The sequence below is a fragment of the Netta rufina genome (genome assembly GCF_964035555.1).
Source record: "Netta rufina genome assembly, chromosome: 2".
Lineage (NCBI taxonomy): Eukaryota > Metazoa > Chordata > Aves > Anseriformes > Anatidae > Netta > Netta rufina.
In genome coordinates, this window is record NC_140124.1 from 151,010,681 (window position 1) to 151,034,109 (window position 23,429).

Genomic DNA, 23,429 nt, shown 5'->3' on the forward strand with positions numbered 1-23,429 from the left:
TGCCTTGTGTCTCCTAGTGCTTCAGACCTGTCAAGAGAGGCAGAGGTGTTGCATTCGAAATAAAAACACCCTGGCTGTAATACTACAGGTGGCCTGGGCAAATACCACAGATATCTGATAGTCACTGGCTTTGTATAACATGCTTTGGTCTATTTCCAGCAGTCATCTTTCACACCAAGAGGTGAATTTGTAAAGCCTTGTGTGTGTTACTAGAATGATTTTCATCCACCAGATCATCTCCTAGCTAGTTAGTGTAAGCTTTTTTGCATCTTCCTTTGAAACTGGACACCCTTAAAAGCAAGCCAGTGAACAAGGTACTCCAGGCACGAACTTAGGGAGTTTATACTAAAGATAACATCTTTATTTCCTAAATAAAGGAAACAGTTTTGCCTCCTGTTTTAGGAGCAGAGCTTTGGGAGTGCATTAGTGGTGTTGGGGTGATAAGTGTATGGGCAGAAGAAGGATCTTCAACCATTCCTAACCATAGAAAGGGATGGCAGCTTGGTCCCTTACACTTGTCAGCATGATTTCAGAATTCAGTGTTTCCCTCCTTCCTATCACGCCAATATTGATCACAACCTCTTTGCCATGCGGTTACTGTCTTGAGCATATATGTTAAGTGTTTTGTATGAGTCTCCCCTGCCCCCCTCAGGCAAAGTTATCCAGCAGACATTAAGTGTTTGGATAGGTGGTTAGACCTGACTCAGCTGTTTGTATCAGCAGGTGAAGAATGCCCAAACAAGTTTTTGCAGCATATAACTTAAAAATCTAATCTATACTAAAATAATTAAAAGCTAAGGTTCATCTGGCTAATGATATTCACGTACTTGCCATCTGGTAGAGGTATGAAAAATTGGGTAAAATGCACTAAACAGAGGAATTCGGCACAGAAATTATACACATGAAATGCCAGGAAACTTAAGGTTTATTTCTTGCTTTTCAGACTGTGAGAAGGAAGAAGCATGCAGTTTCATCACTGTAACCCCTGCTGGTTCTGAAGCTGTGTGTGAATTATACAGTGCCTCTGAAGTCAACTTCAATTGTACCACCTCTGGATTGGTAAAAATGATGATATTTAAATATCTGTGTTTGTCACAGTACTATAGGTTCAATATAATTGGAAGACATCATAGAAGAAAGGCAGAGCATTACCTGACTACTAGTACATTGTTATTCATTGTAGCAGTAATAGATTTCTGAAAGTTTATAAATAAGCTACACCTATACGTTCCTTAAAGTGGCATCTGAATGCCTCAGTGTTTGCATGAAACACCAAACAGTTCTTAAAACCTGCTGAGCACCCACAGTCTGGAAGTCAGGGTAACTTAAAATGGGTTTTATCTGAATAGTCAAAACTAGAAGTATCCAGGTCAGTAATATCCAGGTCAGTAATCCAGGTCACCTGAGGCAGTCATCATTTCTCAGTCCTTTCCACTTGTCAAGGGTTTAAGTCATATGCTCTTCATCACTTTAACAGCTTCATACTCACTGCTGTCTAAACACAGGGAAGTGGTACTGAAGATGAGCTGAGGTTTTAGTTTAACAGACTGAAAAGCATCCACACTGGGCCACAGCAAGCTGTGGTGGTTATAAACTCCGTGTGCTAATTCCTCCTTCTGTTTACAACTAAGAAAAATGTGTTTTGGTAGAGGAAATGGGTCCTGTTGCATTTATTGTGCATGTCTGTTTTGTCCCAGGTGCAAGGTGTTTTGGGGAACCCTGCTGCCACTCGTGTTGGTCGTCTCAGCTGCATGCTTTATATCAGAAATCCAGAAGGAGATGCAGTGACAGTCTATTTGAAGAAAGGTACCAGATGCAAATCGGTGATCTGATGTTAGACTGCTGTGCCAAGGCTTGTAGTTCCGTGTAGAATCATGATGGAATAGAGGAACATCTTTGTTCAAGATGACATCATTCTGTTCAAAGCTTAACATTAAATGGTAGCCAGAAAAACCCAGTAAATCTTTCCTTCATGGCTTGGTCCCTAGAAATAAGGCATGTAGTTTTTGAAAGTTGCTTTGATGGCTTTTCAGCAGAGAGTCCCACAAAAAGCTGAATATCCAATATGTTATTCTATTATAAATCATTGTACTAATTATTTGTATTGTATAAATCATCTGCACTAATTATATATGTATTATTTACTGAACATTTTCTTTCTTAACTATCTAAGGCATTATTACTGACCAGCTTGTATATCAATAACAATTTACATTCATTTTTATTATAGATTTTCTTACTAATACACCAGCCTAATACACCCTGCTTTCCAGTAAAATCTCAGTGATTCATCTGAAATAATGAAAGTGACAATGAATGTTTTTTTCATGTATGTGTGATCGATATCTTTGCATATCCAATCTCATCTTTGTCCAGCTTTGAGCTTCATGCCAAATTTGAAACAAAACAACTGAATGCAGGATATGGTAGGGGTAGAGTCAGAACTCTCTGCTGTCACTGGTTTCTTCTTATTGCTATCCAGATCTCTGAGTTGTCATTTATTAATATGAGTAGAGAGCTAAGTGTCACCTGAAACAAGACAAGTCCTCTGAGCCTGTTATAATCAACATAATATATTGATACTAGGTCTTTATGTTTCTGTTGATATTGCTAGTTAAGTTCAGGATAAAATGAGTTGTCCTCTTATATATGTGACTTTTCAGCAGAAGCCTTAATTGCAGATTTAGGTCTACTGGTGAAACACCAGTCTACATTTTTATCCAGATAAGTCTGTATCATTTATACCTGGGAGTTATTAATATAATTCTTGAAATTGGAGTATTACCAACATTCTTTGATACATTGATTTAGGAGACCTTTTCCGGTACAATTCTTCAATGGCAATATATTCTGTCTAGCTTCACAACTGCAATTGCACCAAACTGTTTGGTAATGTTATCTTGCATTTGAAACTGAAAGTACAGAACAGGATTTTTAAGGCAGAGCTTTTATTATAAAACTTTCAACCAAATCAGCAGGCAATCTGAAACCATCAGCTCTTCCTGAGCTCTTTGGAACATTTCTTTCCTCTTCTGTCTATCCAGCACAAGAATTTAACTCATCGGGACTCAAAACCTTCGAAAGAACTAGTTTTCAGAATGTGCTTTCTGGTGTGTATCAGTCCATGGTGCTCTCAGCAGCCAGCACATCTCTGACGGACGCTCAGCTCTTCTGCCGGCAGACTTGCAGCTGGGACTCTTGCTGTGACGGCTTCATCTTGAGTCAGATTACACTTGAAGGAGGTATTGTCTAAACACTGCAAAATTAAAAATTCTGCAATAGAAAACCAACACAAACAAGTAGGTTAAAAAACAATCAACCAACACTGGGTAGAGCTCATTTTTGGATGCTCTACACATGCCTGTGCATCACGTTTTTGTTGCTGTTGGCAGATTTGAGTAATGCTCGGGACTTGGCCTGGAGCAGTACAGATAAAGTCCTGAAGTAGCAAGCTGCTCTTGGAGAGAAATGGACATTTTGAAAGGATAATTCTTTTGACCTGCTTTAGGCATCTGTATTCAGATGAGATAAATCATTTTGAAAATGCCTCTCTCCTTACTTCATACAGCTTTGTTGCTGAGAGTTAGTGCCTTTCAGCTAGTGGGAGAATTAATATGGTGCCTACAAGGTGCTTCTAGTGTAAATGTAAATCAGCTTCCCTTTTACAGCAGGAAAATGGGATGCTAAACAGAGCATTATGTCAAGTTATTGTATGCAGAAAAGCTATAATCTCCTAAGTCCATGTGTCTAGTCAAGATACAGAGCAAGGGGGGGGGGGGATTGGATAGACAGAGTCTGGCAGAGATGGGACCTAGGCAGAGCCCAGATTTCTGCCAGCAGATTTAAGCACTTAATTTCAGTGCCTACCTTTTGTAGCTTCTTTTCTAGATCATACAGCTTTCCTACTAGAGGGGCATTTGTTGTAGAAAAGGTGAAGTTCTAATTGTCTCAAGGTGACATTCTAATTTTCTCAAGTTTTTAGATGGGCTCTTACAAACCCAAACATCTGCTACTGGCTGCTATGTGGCAAGTACTTCTTTTAGTTCTGTGTGGCAGCTAATCATGGATTTATTTCCAGGAAAATGTTTTCCATTTTGACTTCTCATATTTGTTTATGTCAAAATATTCTATCTGATCTTGTAATGTTATGTTCTTCTATACAGTTACCATCAAATGCTTGTAGTCTCCCTTCTTGTGAGCATAGAATGAGATGTGGAAAGGTAAATGTTATAGAGTTGGATCAATAATACAGGTGAATGCATTAGTTGAAGTAGCATTCCATAAACAACGAACAGCAACAACAAAAAGCACAAAAATTCCATATCTCAAGCACACAGCTGATAAAAAATAAAACCCAACAACACTGCATTATAAGCTGTGTCAGGAAGAACAAAGCAAGGGTTGAGTATTGTCTAGATGTTATGGTGACAGACAGATCATAACCAGAAAACCTCATCTCTGAATGTGTTGGTCCTCCTGATTTGTGCTGCAATGCTGGGGGATACTCAGGCTGTACTGATTGAATTCAGGCACCAAACCAGGAAAACATCCCAGTAAAAAGATACTAATGAAGAACTTTCTTGGTTCAGAGCCCAAGATTGTAAGACTGCCAAAGGATTGAACATGTCTCTGTGGTGTCTCAGAGTGCTGACAACCCTGTTGGGTATTATCAGATAACAGTAATATTTTATAATATGATAATAGAAGTATGTGCTTAAACTATATGGAACACAGGTTATAAATGTTAGTTTTAGGTATGAATATCTAAACTTTGAACTCCAAATTGAAAGTATGGTTTTGATTTTCAGTTTTTAGTTGTCAATATTAATGAGTAGCTCTCTCAGTGATGCAGGTTCAACTGGCATTTAGAGAAAGTATCGGGATGCTTGGATGAAAATTTCTGTGTAGATGCACAGTGTTAAGACAGTGACACAATTCTCTCTTCCTCTGAACCTAGGTACCATTTTGTGTAGTTTGATGAGCTCCCCAGATGTGCTGATCTGCAATGAAAATAGCTGGAATCCAACACCTGTTGGAGAAAGGATGTGCAAAGGCATGAGCTATGACAAAAAAGAGACGATGTTTTCCTTCACCCTGGGAGGGCAAGTGTTTAGTGGAAGTATGTCAATGAATTTACTCAATTTACATTTCATTTAATTGTTTTACTGAGTCTTCCTGTTCCACCAGCCTGCTCTTGTACTTCAGTGCTTTTTTTCTCAAGTAAATCCATGCCTGTACAACCATAAGAGTATAAGACTTCCCTAATAAGGTGCATTGTTAGAAGGACCTCTTACACTTCTCTGTGGCAATACTAAGGAAAGTCAAGAACGTGTTGCTTCTACCCTGTAACACTTCCAGTATTTAACTTAGGCAGATTCAAGTACATTATCTTAGAGAAACATAAACCATGGAGCAAAGATGGAAAGAGATATGCCCAACGTTGCACACAAAAAGCAATGATAGAAAACAAGATAAAGCCTTGGTTCCCATGACTCAGATTAGCATGCAGACAACTGCATCTTTCTTAGGGTCTTGCACTGTAAATAAGGTGAAATGTAGTCTAGTGGTATGTTTTTAATGTAATTTCTGAGCAATTCAGTGCTACCTATTTAACAACTGTTCTAAGACACATTTTTTTTTCTTTATTAGCTTCTAAACTGGCAGAAGAGGAAGAGAGAAATTTTACCACTTTTCAACAAGTTTATCTGTGGAGAGGTGAGTTATCTCACAGGGCTTGTTACAAAAGCTTATAATGGCAGTAGTAACTGTCTGTTCTATGAATACCACTTGTTTAAACTGGAAGTGTTTTGCTTTATTTTGTACTGTCCAAAATGAAACACTACTTGGAAATCTTTTCCAGTAGGAGTGGGTGTAATCTAGAGTAATTCTACTACTGTAGCTTCCAAGAAATTTAGGTAAATTCCTCTGTCTGAGGATATGTTTTATTGCTTTTAATGCCTGTGAAAAATGACATTGTGGAAACACTCGCCTTTGACCTCCAAGTGTCCAAGGTACCACAATAATTTGGAACTTTACAAGTAACTGTACAGATTACCTTTGTTAACATGATTACTATGTATGTGTTTTTGTTTTTGTTTTTGTTTTTGTTTTTGTTTTTGTAAATTTACTCTATGAATGTCACAGCATACATAGCAGGACCTGCACAAATTATTTGGGCTAATGCTCTAGAAACACACACAGCATCTGAATGCTGATGCATAGTGATTGTGGGTATGGCATTTGCTTTTATCCTCCAAACAGGGTATTTTAGGTTAAGTTCTGCCTATATAGTTACAAGCAGCTGCTGTTATTCATTTATGATTCCTTGGTTGGAGAAACTATGTAAGGAGTTTACCTAAGTGGAACTCTTTACTCTAAAATGTTTGATAAAGTTAGGGAACCAAGGATGAGCTTGTCTTGTGGAAGAAAGGTGAACTGAATTATTGTGTTCTTTAATTCCTGTTGCATTTCAGGCTCCGATATGGTCACTCGGCCTAAAACCTCTGTGTGTGATGCTACTGCTTTGAAGACAGAGAATGATCTAACATTATCAGGTATTATAGTAAGGACAGATAGAGAAGATAGCAGATGGAGGTGCAGAATTTAACCAGAGAATATAATTTATTGTCATATATGTACTGTAATGATGTAGGTATTTAAGTACAAAGTACTTTTAGGTAGAAAATCTGATACATTTTTGGGGAATGATGTTTGAAAAGTGTGCCTCCTGCAAGGACCTCCTGTCTTTCTGGTTTTCTACTTTCACAGGCTAGAAATGAGAAAGAGTTAAAATCTTCTTAGGTTCATTAAACTGTAAAGACACGGGAAATACTATTTGGACAAGGAAAAAAAGGCATAAATCCAGGGATCAAATCCTTAGCCTGGGTACATGGGGATATCTACTGCTACTGGTGATATGACTGTAAATGTGACACTTAGAGGAAGTAAGGACAAAATTACAATCACAAGTCTTTCTTCAAAGCTAGAGACTCTGTTATTCCAGGGTCTGCTCATGGTAATACTAAGTGATTTGTACGTACAAAATAACTTGTATTACTTTAATAGCATTCCTCTGGGCCTTCAGCCTTGACGGATGCCTGAGCATATGGCTTATTACACGTAAAATCATAGCACAAATTGAATTGATTATTTTGTAATTTGAATTGAAGTTAAATTTGAATGGAAAATAAACCTGTAATTTGAATGGAAGGTAAACAAAAATGTCTGTTTATCTAGTGGCATTCCTATACAATCAGCGGTATTTTTAAAGTCTAGACTTCAACATGAGAAATAACTGCACTTAATACAGTGGGTGAAATTCTTTTGCATTTACCTGCCAAGGCATGAGCGGAGCCCTCAGGGCTCTCCTTTTCCTTGCTGTGGCTGATGATATCATTAAAACTTGAAGTTATGCAAGGTATGCATCTTCTTTCTCCATGCTTTAAGCTTAGTCATGACAAAAATAGTTTTAAGGGAAACTGAAAGTTGAACTTTGAAAGGTAATGAGACTTATAAATCACCTTCTCAGAAAAGTTATGGATACATTTAGAAAATGTCTACAGAGTGTTTAATTACTTGGTGATTGTGCTTAAAGCAAATGGTAATGTCTCTTTTCTGTTTTCTGATAGAAATGCAAAATGATTGTGCACTTACAGCATGTCAGTACATTCTTCAGTATTTCAGCTGCAGTTATGTGTCTTTGATTTTCTATATTCGTTTTTGTCTGGCTGTTTCAATTTCACCTATGGTTAAACAGCAAGAAACTCTCACAATGCTGAAGTACCAGAAAATACCTGGTGATGAGACCTGCTGATGACATTTCATAAATAGAAAGATGTTTGTGAAGAAATTTGCAAGAGATCAGTGAAGTGTCCATTTCTCGGAATATTGTTGTAGGACCCTTATTTAAAAGGAGTAATTTTACAACAGCCTGAACTACCTGTGATTGTTTCAGAGAGAGCTGAAGAGATGCAGAGCAGTGTATACATGTTTAAAGATCACAGGCAGAAGACAAAGGAATTATTTAATATGGTCAGTAGGAACATAAATGAGGAGAAATGCAATTAAATACCTAAAATAGATATTAAGCTTGTTAAGAAAACTTGTAACTGAGATGTGTAATAGCTTCCCAAGGAAATAAGGAAACTAAGAAAACTGCTGCATTTTGGATAAATAAAACTAGATTGATCAAGATATCATAAACGTCTTCTGAGGAACCATACTTCATTGTTAGACGGATGTGTTGCATGACAGAGTAGAGCCGCCTTATTTCTAGGAGCTGTGATTTTCATTTATTTATTTATTTATTTATTTATTTATTTATTTATTTATTTTTGGTGGTGGAACTATTCTGGCAACGTTGTGTTGTTCAGTGCAGTTTGACAAGGAAGCATTGCCTACACAGACATCAGTAATTGTGGTTGGACTATTCCACCAAAGGTTGGAACCTTTGGTGATGTTGTCATTACAAAATGGTTGCAGCTGCTTTACTTGAAAGAAAGACAAAATTTTATATGTAAATAAATGTAATTTAGTCCAGACCATAACTCAGTTTATTTTTGTGGGCTTGAGCTGTTTGTTTGTTTGAATCTCAGATTCTACAAAGGATCTTTTCTACCTAATGGACAACAGCCAGATACAAAGCAACCCAAACTATTCCATTCCTTACCAGCAGTACTGGGTTTTCAGGCAGAAGTACTCAGCGGAGGAAGCGATGCTTTGGTGTCTCACACGTAAGATATCTTGCAGATAGTTATTCTGTAGGATAGTATTCTATAGAAAGATTTCAGCTAATTATCTCCTTACTGGTATTATAATAATTCTAATAATAGTAATTATAATAATTCTAATATAATAATTATAATATTAAACTCTAGACTTACATATTTTTCAGGGGAAAACCACAAAATGTTCGTGGAAGTCAGCTTTGTTGAATTTGCTATTGGGACCACCTCATGATTATCATCCACTGTAGCAGAAAGGGTACCCATCATTCATGGTTGGACTAGGTGATCTTGAAGGTCTTTTTCTAACCTTTATGGTTCTATGAATCTATAATAGATTCTATAATAATTATTAATATTCTATAAATATGTTATGGGAAAGAGTAGTAGAAGATGAGGCAGCATAGGCAATATTTTTGTATTCTTGAAATATAATTTTCCAACTAGTGGAAAAATACAGATATTTTGGGGTTAATTATATATATTTTGCCATGATAAATGGAGAAGAATTTCTAGCTCTGATTACCAGGAAGGCAGAAGTGAGAGCACTATACAGTGAACAAAGATCACTGTAAGAAGTCAGTAGAGATATGCCTGTCTAAAATTAATCATTGACACACATGCTTACAGAAGTCATTGCCACAGCAATTAAGAAATGGGTTTGACTACTCTGTTTTCTGAAAGCACCTTATTACATTGGAGCAAATTTCAATGCAAATTTTTGCAAACAAATGCATTGAATAGTCAATTCTGGAAAAGTTATATTTATTTTTGTTATGTACGAACATTTCAGGAATTGTTTGCAAACAACTCATAAAACATTTTAGAAAATAAATAACTTTATTGTCCTTTTTATTCCTTAAAGTATCAACAAGTGATACAGAGATTTTCTTGATTATACAATTTGTATGTCAAATTTACTAAAAAGAAAAAAAAATACGGATCTTCAAGTCACAGTGTCAGTGACACCAACAGACTGAACTAATGCTTGTCAAGAACATATCTTTCCAATCAGCTGTGGTATAGCTCCTTTTCTGTGCTCTCCAAGTAAATTTGCTCTTCATTGTAACTAGAAACAGAATCTGTTCCCATTTCTCTTGCACTTTAATAGAATAATATTGAAATTTTCACTTTTACTTGTTTGCTGATTGATAGCATTAAGTACACTGAAGAGAGAGGAAGGAAACCATAGTGTGTCTAAAGTTTAGTGACTTTGCCTCCTAGGTTGTGCACAAGAAGATGAATTTTGTCAAATAGCAGATCTTCAGAATGCCGCAGACACATACTTTGTGTGTACCTTGTATCCAGCAGCACAAATTTGTGATGGCAGCATTGATCAAATATCGGAAAACTGTCGTACTGTCCTACCCTGGCAACCACAGGCATTGTATCAAAAAATAGGTAGGTTATGGGATTTGTATGTATGTGTGCTGTAACCTTGGCAATGCAAGCTGGTATTTTGTCTCTTGACTCTGAGGGGAAAGAAAAAAAAAAAAAGTCTGAATGTATAAATTAGTGCTGGGATGTGATGTTGCAAGTGAAGGCCAGGGTGTTCTGGTGTGACTTTTCATTTCTGCAGTTAGCAATTCTTTGAGCGGTGTCTTCTTCAAAGTGCTGGTGATTACACTTCAGTGATATTAACTACAAGTTTAATTCTCTGCCTTGGTTATTCCCAGTTCAGAGAGGACAAGTGTAGCTCAAATAATCAGTGTCTCAGGTATTAGGTGTATTTATAATGTGGGTAAAACCAGACAGTCATAGGGATGACAAAAAATCCATTTTCTACCATCAAAATTTCCATGGTAGTTAAGTAATACAACAAGTGTATTTATCTAAATGCATTCTTGTTGAGTGTATATTTTTATTTTTTATTAAAAAAAAAAAAAAAAGAAATCCAGTGTTATAGACAAGGATTCTAACCTCCATTCCTAGAATGTGTGGGAACTTCAGCGGTTTTCTTATATAGCTCACATGAGGAAACTGAGACAAATAAGCCTGTTATTACTGTTCAGGAAGATATACGTTTGCTGGGAAAAGAAAAAAAAGAAAAAGTAGATTCACTGAATTCAGTGATTAAACAGTGACTTTTGGGGGAGTTAAACTGCACCACAGGTTAAATAACACATGAGCATACACCTTGGATTCTTCCCATCTGGAGCTGTAATCCAGTTTTTGTACCAAAACGATGTATTAATGCCAATACAGATCCATAACTGAAGTCCTTAGTTAGAAATCTTTCCTTGGCAGAGTACTTTGCTCAAGTTTTAGAGACTTCACTTCGAATTTTGTTCATCTTTAGGATTAACTATCCAATGTTTACTGTTTATACTTACCATGTCATTACTTGATCAGTATACGTAAATTAGAAAGAAAAGGTGATTTTTTCCTGATTTTGGTTTTCTTTTCTTGTCCAGTCACTTTGAAAAGTTCTGTGAAGAGCTTCTACACACGTGTACCATTCCAGAAAGTAATGGGGATCTCAGTGAGGAATAGGACTGACATGAGCAGAAAAGCAGTTTCAAATGGGTACGACACGGCTATTTCTTTTCTTTTACTGCATTTTAAGCATGCCTGAAATACCAAGGCAATGGTATGCAGATGAACAGGATCAGATGTTCCAAAAATAGCATTATGTGAGAATAATTAACAAAAAAAAGTGGCATATGATTTAACGGAAATTTATAATTGAGGTATAAATAATACGGTGTGTAATTATGAATTATATTTGTGTGATTTAGTACTTATACTTCTCGTAAATTGCTGCTTGGCCAGTTAGATCTCTTAGCAGAAAAGAAATTTATGCTGATTCTTTTAGGACAGTTATCAAAATATTAATGTAAATTATTAGATGTAGTCTGGTAGATGTATACTATGTGAATGTAATTTCATCTAAAAAATGGAAATACGTGGAAGTGTCTATGCAGTATGAAGAAACATGAGGCAGTCTTATGCAGAGCATCTCTACAGGTTCTTGGTGTTTCTCCCCTGTGCAATATCCTATCTCCCCTTCTCTGGGACAGAGAAAAATTATTAATGACACAAAAAGTAATAATGTTTTTCTATTCCCAGTTTTTTTGAGTGTGAGCGTTGGTGTGATGCTGACCCCTGTTGCACAGGATTTGGCTTTTTTAATGACTCCCAGTTGTCAGGTATTTATTCACTATTATTACTGTAATAAATATTTTAAATCTTCAGTATTACAAACTTTACCATCCTTTTCCTACGAGCTGCAACTTTAAAAACCCTTGCAGATCTTACCCAACCCTTTCTAACATCTTTTTGAGTGATCTCAACTGTTCCTTAGAAGTTCAAATTTGCTTCCAAATTTTGTTTCTCTACATGAGGAAGAGTGGTTGGGGAGGGTTGCAATTTGCTTGTACTCTACCCCTTAATATTTAAGCTATTTTAAGTCTTAAGACATCTAAGTAACATAAATTAGCGTTTCTATTAGAGGGAAGAAATCAGATTTTTAATAGTGTGTGTGACCTGAGAGTCTCTGAAAACTCAAACAAGCATATTTTGTTTACCTGAGATGGCTAAGTTATGGGTACTGTTGACCTATGCTCTCTCTATAATCAGCAGAGGCATGCATAAACACAACTTATAGGATCATTAAAGGCTTTGGTTGTCTAAGATCTATTCTGGAGACACTTTTCTTTCTCTCCACTGACTGTAAAGGAATTACTCTATTTAAAAGAAAGTCTTCATTAGGTGTTTAAAATTGGATGCCTTCCAGGTCAAAGTCAATGAAATAATTTTAAAGTTTTATTCCAAATTCAGATTCAGGCATCTAAAATGGTCAACTTTGTTTTCAGAACTGTTTCATGTTTCAGCCTGCAGAAAAGAAGGCTCCTGGGAGACTTCATTGTGTCCTTTCAGTACCTAAAGGGGGCTTATATGAAGGATGGAGAGCAACGTTTTGCTCAGTCAGATAATAATAGGACAAGGGGGAATGGTTTAAAACTAAAAGAAAGGAAATCTAGATCAGATGTTAGGAGGAAATTCGTCACTCAGAGGGTGGTGAGGTACTGCAACAGGTTGCCCAGAGAAGCTGTGGATGCACCATCCCTGGAGGTTTTCAAGGCCAGGCTGGATGAGGCCCTGGGCAACCTGGTCTAGAGGGTGGCATTCCTGCCTATGGCAGGGAGTTGGAACTGGGTGATCTTTAAGGTCCCTTCCAACCCAAGCCTTTCAGTTTTAACCAACTCTCTCTGAGGTTATTAGAAAGTACTGTTTTTATGATTCACTTGAGAATTTGGAACACTTCAAATATATATATATATATATTCTTTTTTTTTTGCAAACAGGCAAATTTTTCAAGTAGGTTGAAAAATTAATCCAATGTATTTCACATTGGAATTACTGTGCAAATAAAAAATAGTTGACAAATGTCATACCTCCATATGACTATGTGAAATTTGAAGTCTTAAGCGAGTACAACTTTAAGTTTCTTTAAATAGTTCTAAAAATAAATTAAGGATTCTAAAGCATTAAACATAGGAAATTGACACCTTTTTGTTAATCTGATTAATATTTATTATCTATAGCATTTCAGATATCTAGTGCTGTAGTCAAGATGAATTTCGGTTGCAATTTTCACATGAATTAGAATAAATCTTAAATGAAACTTTGTGTTTCAAAGCCGACAATTCTTATGTAGAAAAATATTTGTATTAGCTCTTTTAAAGGCATAATTTTGATCTTTGATTTAAGTAGGAGCTATGTTTCAATATACATACACATTTTTAATTTTCAAGATTGAATTAATCAGGATGGACTGCTTGCTCAAAAGAAAAGACTATGACTTTGGGACAGGATTTTCACTAATGGTAAAACGTTGCCTAATTTAGGTATTTCCATTTAATTTCCAAGTCAGTGGAATTTCTTTTAACATGCAAATTGTTAACATGGGAATTTTTCCTCCTCATTTCTATAACTATTTATTTCCTTGGCAGGAGGAAAGATTGTGTGCCTGACTCTGAACAGCCTAGGAATTCAGACATGTGCCGAGGAATCAAGAAGTGCTTGGCAAATTTCAGGTTGTAGTTTGCCAGATGCTGAAGTCAGAATACATCCATTTGGCTGGTATCAAAAGCCTGGTAAGTATTGCAGAGCATGTGGCCCTGCCAGCTGGTATCTGCATGTCGGATCCTCTTAATTAGCTTCAATGCACAGAAGCTTCAGCTTTCAGGTGACAGACCCATTTGCAAACACAGAAAACAGACAAGGCAGACAAGTATGTATGAGGGAAAGAAAAGTATATTTTAATCTCAAATATTAAAGATAAGGAATAGGAATACCTTTATAGAATTTCTCAGGTTGAATGGGAGAATTGTGGCCAATTCTTCCAATTCCAAACATATTCTGTTCTGTTTCACAGTCCTGGTCAAGAAATCATTCTTTGTTTCTCTCTGCTTGGCTTATGGTTTAACAATGTGTGTGGATGGGTTGCTTCAAAGGTTTGGTTTTGTTACAAAATTTTAAGCTAACAACTATCATGAAAATATCTTTTATCATATCTCAATATAGGAAAGACATTATTTCATCTGTGCTAGTAGAACAATATATATACACACCTATATAAAATTCATCACATTCCATGTTGGAACTGAGCACAAACTGAAGACTGCCCATAGTAGTAACCATGCCACTGTAGAATGGTCATTTTTGGATGAAGTGCAAATTTTATTTTCCTGTCCTCTCTAGCTAACACCTCCATGGACAGCAAAAGTCTAAATGGCTTTCACTTACCATTTTTAGAGTTACTATTCTAATGATTAACATCCTTTGTGAATTGGGTGAAGAAAAGGAAAGATGTTTACAAAGCGAAATATCTTATTGTTTCTCTGATGTGAAAGAATACTTCATAACAAACATTGTAGCATCTTGCACAGCATAGGGTGGAGGCAATGTGCATTTCAGAGCAGCTATTTAACTATTCATTAAGATAATTGGTATTCTGAAGAGGGCTGCAAAAGTTAGTGCAGGTCTGTATCACATCAGATCCTATTTTTTTTTTTTTCTTCAGAATCTATATTTGGCCTAATCTAGCATAAGAGAATATTACTTAGTTTTTGTGGGAGACATTTTGGAACATCGATATGATGATTTAGAGGAAAACTTTCATAAATTCTGAAATGTCTCTGGTCTAAAACACTGAGAGGAATGAGTTCTGTAGAGATCAGAGAAGAAATGCATGGAAAGCTTTGGTTGGCTGGACAGTCCACTGAATGACACTGGACTTCCTACCTCTTATAGGCCCCATGAGGTCAGGTCTTGTGACATTGGCAGAATCAGGGAAACAATTTGAGCCAAATGACAGTAATTAGGAGCATTTTTTTACTGCTTTTAAATTCCCTGATTTCTTGTAGAGTTGAGAAGGATTTTGATATCTGAGTAGAAAGGGAAGGCATACAGTGTGGGTATATAACACCCAGTACATCTCCTGTAGAGCTAAATCAGATGTCCTTGCAATACACTGCATTTTTTCAGTGTTGGTAACTTAAATAAAACCCTAATTCTCACTGGAAGACTGAAATATGAACTTGCTCTGGAACATTTCAAGCCCCACGGTGGCACTCTGCCCACTAGAACATCAGTTTCTTCCTCTAGTGGTGCAACCCTTGCTAAAGAGAAGATGCAGCACAGAGTTGAGGAACTGTCATGAAAGCTTACAGGATTTGTTAAATTTTCAATGTGTGGGCTTGCGGAGGGCAGTCTGAGGGTTTAGCATGATAGGAGGGAAACAATAACCCAGATTAGGAAGACAGTGTCAGGAGCCTGTGGGCAGGAAGAGCTGAGACGCGACTAGGAGAGAAGAGTGAAGAGCAGTAGAAAGGCAAAGAGAAGAGGATGAGTCGGCAGACACGTAGATACACTTGCACTTCTTGGAATACTTTTTTCTCTCATTGATAAAGAAACATCTAAAAATAAAGGATGCTTCTTGGTTCACAGACAGAGGAATGATGAAGAGAAGGCCATGGCGTATGCAAAAGGGAGAGCGTTAGGAGAAACGGCGATGTTTCCTTATGTAGTGAGGAAGCTTCAGATGTTTTTCCACCATAACACACACCAAGGCACAGATGTGTATGCAAATAAAGATATTTGCAGACAAAAATTTGTATCAGTTGTGCTGGTGTGTTGGGGGTCTGGGAACCAGGAAGAGGAACAAGTAGACTCAGGCTGGAAGGGAAAATGAGTGAAATCTGAAGGAGGAATTTACAGTATGTAATGTGAACTTATTACGAGGTGGGATCTTTAGTTTTATTCCCCATCTTCTGCTTGTAGGAAAGTGCTCGTGTCTCTGCATTTCATAATATGTTTACATGTGACAGCTCTGCTCATGAGCAATTTATCTAGCTATGTACAGTCATGGTTGCAGTTCAGTAAATGATGTATGCACAGTAGCATTTTAAAGAGATAGTGAAGAATTAGGGCTATATGTAGGATCCTAATGTCAATGAGAGTGGTAAAAATCGTGAGCATTTAGGCATTTGTATTGGTTGCATGCGTGGACAATACAAAGTGGAAGAAGCGAAAAATCAGATTCATCTTCAGCTTCTGTTGCATGGTAATAGTAGAGGATTTATAACTCATTTGATTAGTTAAAGTGTTTTGCATAATATGATTGCATGAGGGCAAGATATTATTTGTTATTTAAGATTGCAAAACGTTTAAGGGAAATGTTAGCAACTGAGAAGCTTCATATGTGGAAAATATGAATGATTATTTGAATTTTAATTTGAAAAGTTGCCTGCTGGAAACTGTCTTGTTCCTAATTCTCCTTTTGAGAAATTCCAGTTTGCTAATCAGGAAACAGAAAATATCATGTCTCTTCCGATTCAAGAAACCGAATACAGAGTGGGGCATGGAAAAAAAAGCAAAACTACTGAAATGAGTTATTCATAAATAACTGCATTTTGCAAAGTGTTTGTAGTAATGTTTATAAATACATAAATTGGGGGATGTCTGATTTCATGTACAAACCAAAAAGGGTTAGATAGCAGAAAAGGCTCAGATTCTTATTCTTGGTGCTTATAGTGAGAAGATGCAACATTCAGATCTCAGAAATGATATGGGAAATACTGAGATATTGATTACATTTTAAACCTTCAAGTGTAATTTTGTTTATATATATATATGTGTTTATTTATTTTTTTACTTTTAGTTGATTTGACGAATGCCGTCCCTAACCTGTGCCCATCTGTTAGCTTACCTTTCAGGCCAGAAACTGGTAAGTGTATTCCTGTATTAAGTCAGAAAATAAACAAACAAAGAAACATTATCTGTTTTGTATGTTTTCCTAAAAAAAAAATCACACTATAATGAAGTGGTGGTTGTTTTTCCCATGAGTTTATTCATTCAGGTGCTGTATGTATTCTTTTTATTAGTCATGTATCATTTATAGGGAAGAATTTTTTCCAGCCTGACTGCTGGTTTAATATATCTCAAGGTTACTGCCACAAGGTCACTAAGCCAAAATATTTGGCAGGATTGACAAAGAAATTTGTCATTTATATATGCAGTTGTCAAGTGACTTTCATGGATGTGAGTGTTCACATTGTAGCTCAGTGGCCAATGCAGAAACGCTCTGTCAAGGGAAACCTCCTAAAAACCTGGTTATTGCGTTATTGTTGACTGCTGTGGGGTTTCTAGCACTTTCCCTGAAGCATCTGGTGCTTACCAGGATGGCAAGGGCAGAATGCCAGATTAGACAAATTGTCATAAGTTGCTGTAAATATGTGCTGAAGATTTTCCTGAATGTGAGGAGTGACAATGAGTTTTCAGAGGAATGCAAACAATTGCAATAGGGATGCAAAGAAAATCTAAATGTAATTTTCCCCTTTAAAGCTTTTTGTTTAAAAAACAAGAGAATGACAGAAGAAATTCATCCAGAAATTAAGGCAGGTTTGCACCACTTTAGAATTTATGTAGAAGAATGATAAATTCCAGCCCTTGTATACAGTTTTCCACAAGGGTGAGAATATTATCTCAAAGTTTATTCAGAACTGGATATCAAGAAATGTCGTATTTCAGATATGTGTTGGGTCCCACTTTTGAAGAGATGCTGTAAAGTGCTATGGTACTGTCTTTTTTTATGAGGAAGAAAAGTTATTTCAGTCTTGCAGTAAATCTTATGATACTTGCATGTGTTATTTTAAAAGTGGGCGGATCCTCTTAATAAATGAAACTTAACCACTGTGTTTCAGGGCTATGTGTTTATTGCACCCTAAAAACATATGCAAATTGTCAAGAGCTACATGCTTCCCTGATGCATCCTTTCCATAAATACACAGCATATCTACTAAATGCTATGTTTAACAGAAAGGAAGTAGGTTGACTAGTCATTATACAACTTGATTTAATCTTTGGGTTAGACTGAAATTGCAGTCTCATCCATCTCTCTGCCCTTGATTACCTGTTTATCATGAACAAATCTTTTAATTTACTGATTTTCTTGTTTTTCTACTTTTCCTTAAACCAGCTGCAACAGGCCTTGCAAGAGGTGGTTAATATTTGCAAAACATTTTCAACATCAATTTCAGAATTTATTATTAACTATTTTATCATCTTATCTATGATTACCAGTTACACTTGTGTTCAGAAAATTTGTATTTTTTATTAGAATTTATACTTTTTTAATGATCTCTTTAATGTAGCAAAAGGAAAACCCCTATTCTTATAAGTAGGCAGAAAGCTTTTTGTGTGTGAGAAGTGCTGGGAAAAGCTAGTGGGGTAGCACGTAGGTAGGACAATTCTATTCCTTTGCAAATTCGGGGAAAAACAGAAACCTATTTTACTAAAGCTTTGTTCTTCCCTCTCTGGTTAGTACACCTTTTTGTGATTTATTTATTTATTTATATTGGTGTGTGTGGGTGTGTTTAAGTAGGAAAATAATGAACTAAGCAACACTGAAGGAAATTAACCTTTATCAGTTATCTGATTTTCACTCCAGGCTGTCCAGAACTTAACCACAGCAAGTTAGGTATTCATCTTACCTTTAGTGAAAACCTTCTTTCTCTCACACCCATTTCCAGGTCATATTTCCAAATACAAAGCAACTTGTGAAGTCTGTGGTTTGCAGAAGTCTGTGTAACCAACCAAGTGAACAGAGTTTTTTCTTGAAGAGGCAGGTGGTTGTCCCTGTTACTGTCCCTGTGAGTGTGGTAGCCAGATGATGAGCGTGAGAAAATATCGTTGTGCAATGACATTCTTGTGTGCATGTTTTGCATGTGCATTAAAGCACATATATGTAGAGAGAGAGAACTTTCCATCAAAAGATCAAAAAGATATTTAAATTTGAATACTTTTCCAGAAGGTTCTGTGAAATACCTAAATTAATGTTATATCTGATGTAGAGTCCAAGTTTACTGAAACACAGGTAAAGCCTATATTTTAAAGGACAGTTAATGCATTTGGCTACCTCCCTTTCTTGCTACCCAACTTGCAGTGCTCAGGACAGAGTTTCCAGCACTTTGCTTCCTCACATTTGTAGTCAGGGTACAGAGCATTACTCCATTCCAAATCTGTCATGTTTTCAGCATCTGACATAGGAAGAAACCCAAATTAGCAGGCTTATTTTCAGTCTCACAGGAAGTACATGCTTCGCTTATTTTATTCATCTTTCTTCTTGATAGAGGGTTAATGGCATGAAGGAACATAGAACAATGGAAATAGCCTTGTAGAAGGGCTTCTACAAGTATTATGGGCAGTGTAAAGAGTAGGAAAAATTAAGGTCTGATGTTGAATGGGATCTGAAGGCAAGGAATACAGAAAAGGGTGAAGTACTTTGTTTTTTCTTAACATCAATCTTTCCTGGTAAGTCAAAGCTTCATCAATCCCAAGCTGAGACCAGGGGGAAAGACTGAAGCAAGGAAGAGTTACCCTTAGCACGGTAAGGTCCGGTTAGGGAACAAGCTGGACATACAAGCCCATGGGGCCTGATGGGATGAATCCAAGTGTGCTGATGGAGCTAGTTGATGTCATTGGGAGGCCATTCTCTTTGAAAAATCCTGGTGATGGGGAGAGGTTTCTGAGGCCAGGAGATAAGCAAACTCCTGTCTTCAAGAAGGGCAAGGAGTACCCAGTGAACTATAGGCCAGTTAGCCTCACCCCAGTCCCTGGAAAGATGATAGAGCAACAGATCCTGGAAATTATTTCCAGATAAGTGAAAAATAGGAAAGTGCTTAGGAGTAGTCAGTGTGGTTGTATGAGAGGTAGATCATGCCTGACCAACCAGATGGTCTTCTATGATCAAGTAGTGTCTAAGTGGATGAAGGGAGAGCAGTGGACACTCTTGATCTTGACTTCAGCAAGGCTGTCAATGCAATCTCACATAACATTCTCTTGGACAAATGGGTGAAACAGCAACTAGATATGTGGATTAAAAGAGGTGGTCTAAATACTGGCTGAACTGCTGGTTACAAAGTTGTGACCATTGACACACAATTCAGCTGAAGGCCACTCACTTTTATACCCCTGGAGTTGAAATTACGGCTAATGTTGTTTAACGACCTAATGTTGTTAAATGACCTGGACATTTGGTCAGAGTGAATGAGGGTGGGTTTTTTTTGAGTTTTGCAGTGAGTTTTTAGGTAATAAAAAGCTTGGAAACATGGATTACAGACCAGGTGGGTGTGCTAGCATTCAGAGGGACTTCAACAGGCTGGAGAAAAGGGCAGACTTTCATCTTGGATCAAACTGTCTTTTTTTTTATCAAGTTGTCTTTTAGATCTATCTGAAAACTGGCTAGGACCTTCACTTAGCAATTGTGCAAAGAAGCTGTTTTAACACTCATCCTGGAAAAAAAAAAAGGTCTCTCACATTCACACATGCCTCAGCTTTTCTAGCTCAAATTAATAGGACTATTTGCTCCTTTGCTGTCTTTACTTTGGTGGTTTGCTGGCTTATGTATCTGTAAGGTATTTTGAGGAATTCTGGATATCCCACCAGAGGCAACATTGTTGAATATCAGTTTCTCCATTTCTACCCTTATGGAAGGATGTCACTTCAAATTTGAGCATCACTGGAAAGCTTGTAGAATCTCCTTTCCCTGGAGATGTTGAAGTGTCATTCTTAGATTAAAACAAACAAACAAACAAAAAACTGTCAAAATTGTTCATCTTTTCCCTTGAATAGCCAGGCTAGAGAACGCTCCTTAAAAGAAATGTTTATGGCCCAAAAGTCAGTGTTATCTGTCAGGAGGCAGACAAGGTGTACACTGAGGTTTGGTTTGTGCCTTTTGCCTGATTTTTTTGCTATTGCTTCCTTATTCTTTGTCTATTTATCTTCTTTCAATACCCTTTTTGACATCAGGATTAATTCTCCAAGTCACCTTCGTCATTAATCTGTAGTATATCTAACAGAATGTGTTATATTTAACTAAATAATAAATATTAGTTCTGTATACTTTGATTTCTGTATCACATGGAGCCAGCATGCTCTGGCTCTTGTGTTATGATTACTGCACATTTTCTGTTGGCTGAGAAATAATGCTTGAAAAATACATATATTGAACAAACTGGGAAAGTCCTACTTGTTACATTTGGAACATTTTTTCCCCTGAAGAAGCTAATGTGCTGTGATGACAGTGAATATGGAACCATCTGTGGCTAGTTTCAGGTATGATCTGTGACCTTTAAAGATGGGAGGACAGCTATTATTTTAAGATTGCCCATGCTGAAAATGCTAAGATAGTCATGTTGCGGTCTTGGTTTACTGATGCTAGTATTTAAGAACTCTGCTAAGTCATGTGAATATGGATAAATGTTCTAGTAATTGAGAAAATAGCCAGGTCTCATAATTAGATGTGAGATGGAACTTTCTGCAGTCATTTGAAGATACAGAAAGATAAGAATTATTTTTTTTTTCTAGATAAATCTTATATTACTTGGTATCCTACAGTTGTATAGTACTATTATTCAAACAATTTCAGCAGAGGTGTTTGAGCTGAAGAAAATTTTTTTCTTTATAACTAAGACTGAAAGAAGTAAAGGGTCTATGAACTTTCTTACCTGGATTTTTAGAAAATTACTTGTACTTAAAATGAAGAGCCTGCAAATATTCATGAGTATGAAGAAGGGAGAAATGGGACTGTTGTATAATTTCTGCTTTTTTATTTTATTATCAGATTTTATCTAAACTTTAATGACTCTATGCATCTTCAGATTCTTCAGTTTTAAATAGGATAGAGCTACTTTTCTTTGATCTGGCAACTGCTAGTAGATTATGACCGTTGGTCTCTGCACGTGACCAGAGAATGTACACCGAAACACATGGAGGGATCATATCAGCTCAGTTTCCACTCCACCCAAATTAAGTAATTTATTGAGAAACCACCAAGATATATGGATGTCATGATCTGTTAGATCCTTCCTGTTTCTTCCTTCTGTGATCCCTCAATGATTATCATAATTCCCTCAATGCAGGACTGAGCAGCGGCTACAGAATTTTCCCACATGGCAATAAATTTCCCATCAGGATATTTCAGCACATAAGGTATTTCCAGTCTCAACAGGGATGCTCACAGTAGTATAGGTGCTGTAGCATGCAGTCAGCTGAACTGAACTCTCCCTGAAGATCCATACCAGTCTCAGTGAGGTGATGGAGGACAATGGAAAGCTTGGAGGGGGTTAGGACAACAGATTTCCATTCATTTTTTTTCCCTGTGGATTTCTTGAGACCATAAGTACATTTGTGACCAACTGCTGCCTAGAGAAGCAGAACTCTGGAGCAGTCTGAAAGCTTCGAAGATGAATATTATTCTTTGGGTTAACATCTGAAAGCTGCTTGCAGTTAAGGTGGAGATCCCTGTACTTGGACTACCTTTCCCAGAAACTTGTGTCTTGCCTGTGAGACTAAGAAATCTCTCTCTCTCTTTTTTTTTTTTTTTTTTTTTCTAACAAGTATGGATATGGATGATGATTAATAGCATTATTTGTTTTTCTGTTTTCCCTACAATATTGAGAATGTATCAGAGGGATCTTTGGTGTTGAAACACAGACAGCTTTTTTCATCCATTCCTAGAAACTGGTCTGCTGTGCCTATGTACAAAGTATTGGAACTCTGGTGTAGAATTATTATCTTTGGTCTTAAATTTGTTTTAATTGTTTGTAACCAAGAGGATTTTAACCTTTTTTTTAAAGTTTATTTTAAACCTAGATAAGTATATGGTACAGTTATATTATTATATTACTGTTCTATACCATTTGCTATAATTGGCAGTACCAAAGGAGGCAGAAAGTTTGCATTTCACTTCAGCATAGCACAATTGCTCACTGCTAAAGGCCATAAATAACTCATTTGTTAGTTCCGAACATGCTTGTCCGAAGTGTGATTATAGTTATTATGCGGTAGTTTTAAGAAAATGGTTCCTTTTGAATTATTCAAATCTCAGTGGACTGACAAAAATGGGAAGTGACTATATGTTAAAATTACATTGTCTGCAGGTCCACTCTGAGTTGGCAATGCATGTTTTCCAGAGATAGTTGCTAAACAGGTAAACAGGCAGGGTCACAGCCTTCATTGGAAAGGAAAAAAAAAAAAAAAGAAAACAAAACAAAACAAAAAAACAAAAACAAAAACAAAACAACAACAACAAAAAAAACATTCTGATTTCTAAGGATATGAAGCACTGATTTCAGTCTGTGAGCATGTTTTTTACTTGAGTCTGGGCTATTAAATATGGCTCATGAACTTCAGAATTAA

The 23,429-nt window shown here is 36.7% G+C and overlaps 1 protein-coding gene across 1 annotated transcript in view; it reads left to right on the plus strand.

Annotated features, from left to right (window-relative positions):
• TG (thyroglobulin) overlaps positions 1-23,429 on the plus strand; it is a gene marked incomplete at both ends in the record, with an annotated part of 152,758 nt that overhangs the window by 47,575 nt on the left and 81,754 nt on the right. The window contains 12 exons of the mRNA XM_084283094.1: positions 944-1,059; positions 1,698-1,806; positions 3,045-3,242; positions 4,958-5,119; positions 5,650-5,715; positions 6,474-6,554; positions 8,595-8,732; positions 9,948-10,124; positions 11,138-11,249; positions 11,793-11,872; positions 13,679-13,822; positions 16,891-16,956. Coding sequence (XP_084139220.1) covers positions 944-1,059; positions 1,698-1,806; positions 3,045-3,242; positions 4,958-5,119; positions 5,650-5,715; positions 6,474-6,554; positions 8,595-8,732; positions 9,948-10,124; positions 11,138-11,249; positions 11,793-11,872; positions 13,679-13,822; positions 16,891-16,956 — 1,449 coding nt within the window. The remainder of the gene's footprint in view (positions 1-943; positions 1,060-1,697; positions 1,807-3,044; positions 3,243-4,957; positions 5,120-5,649; positions 5,716-6,473; positions 6,555-8,594; positions 8,733-9,947; positions 10,125-11,137; positions 11,250-11,792; positions 11,873-13,678; positions 13,823-16,890; positions 16,957-23,429) is intronic.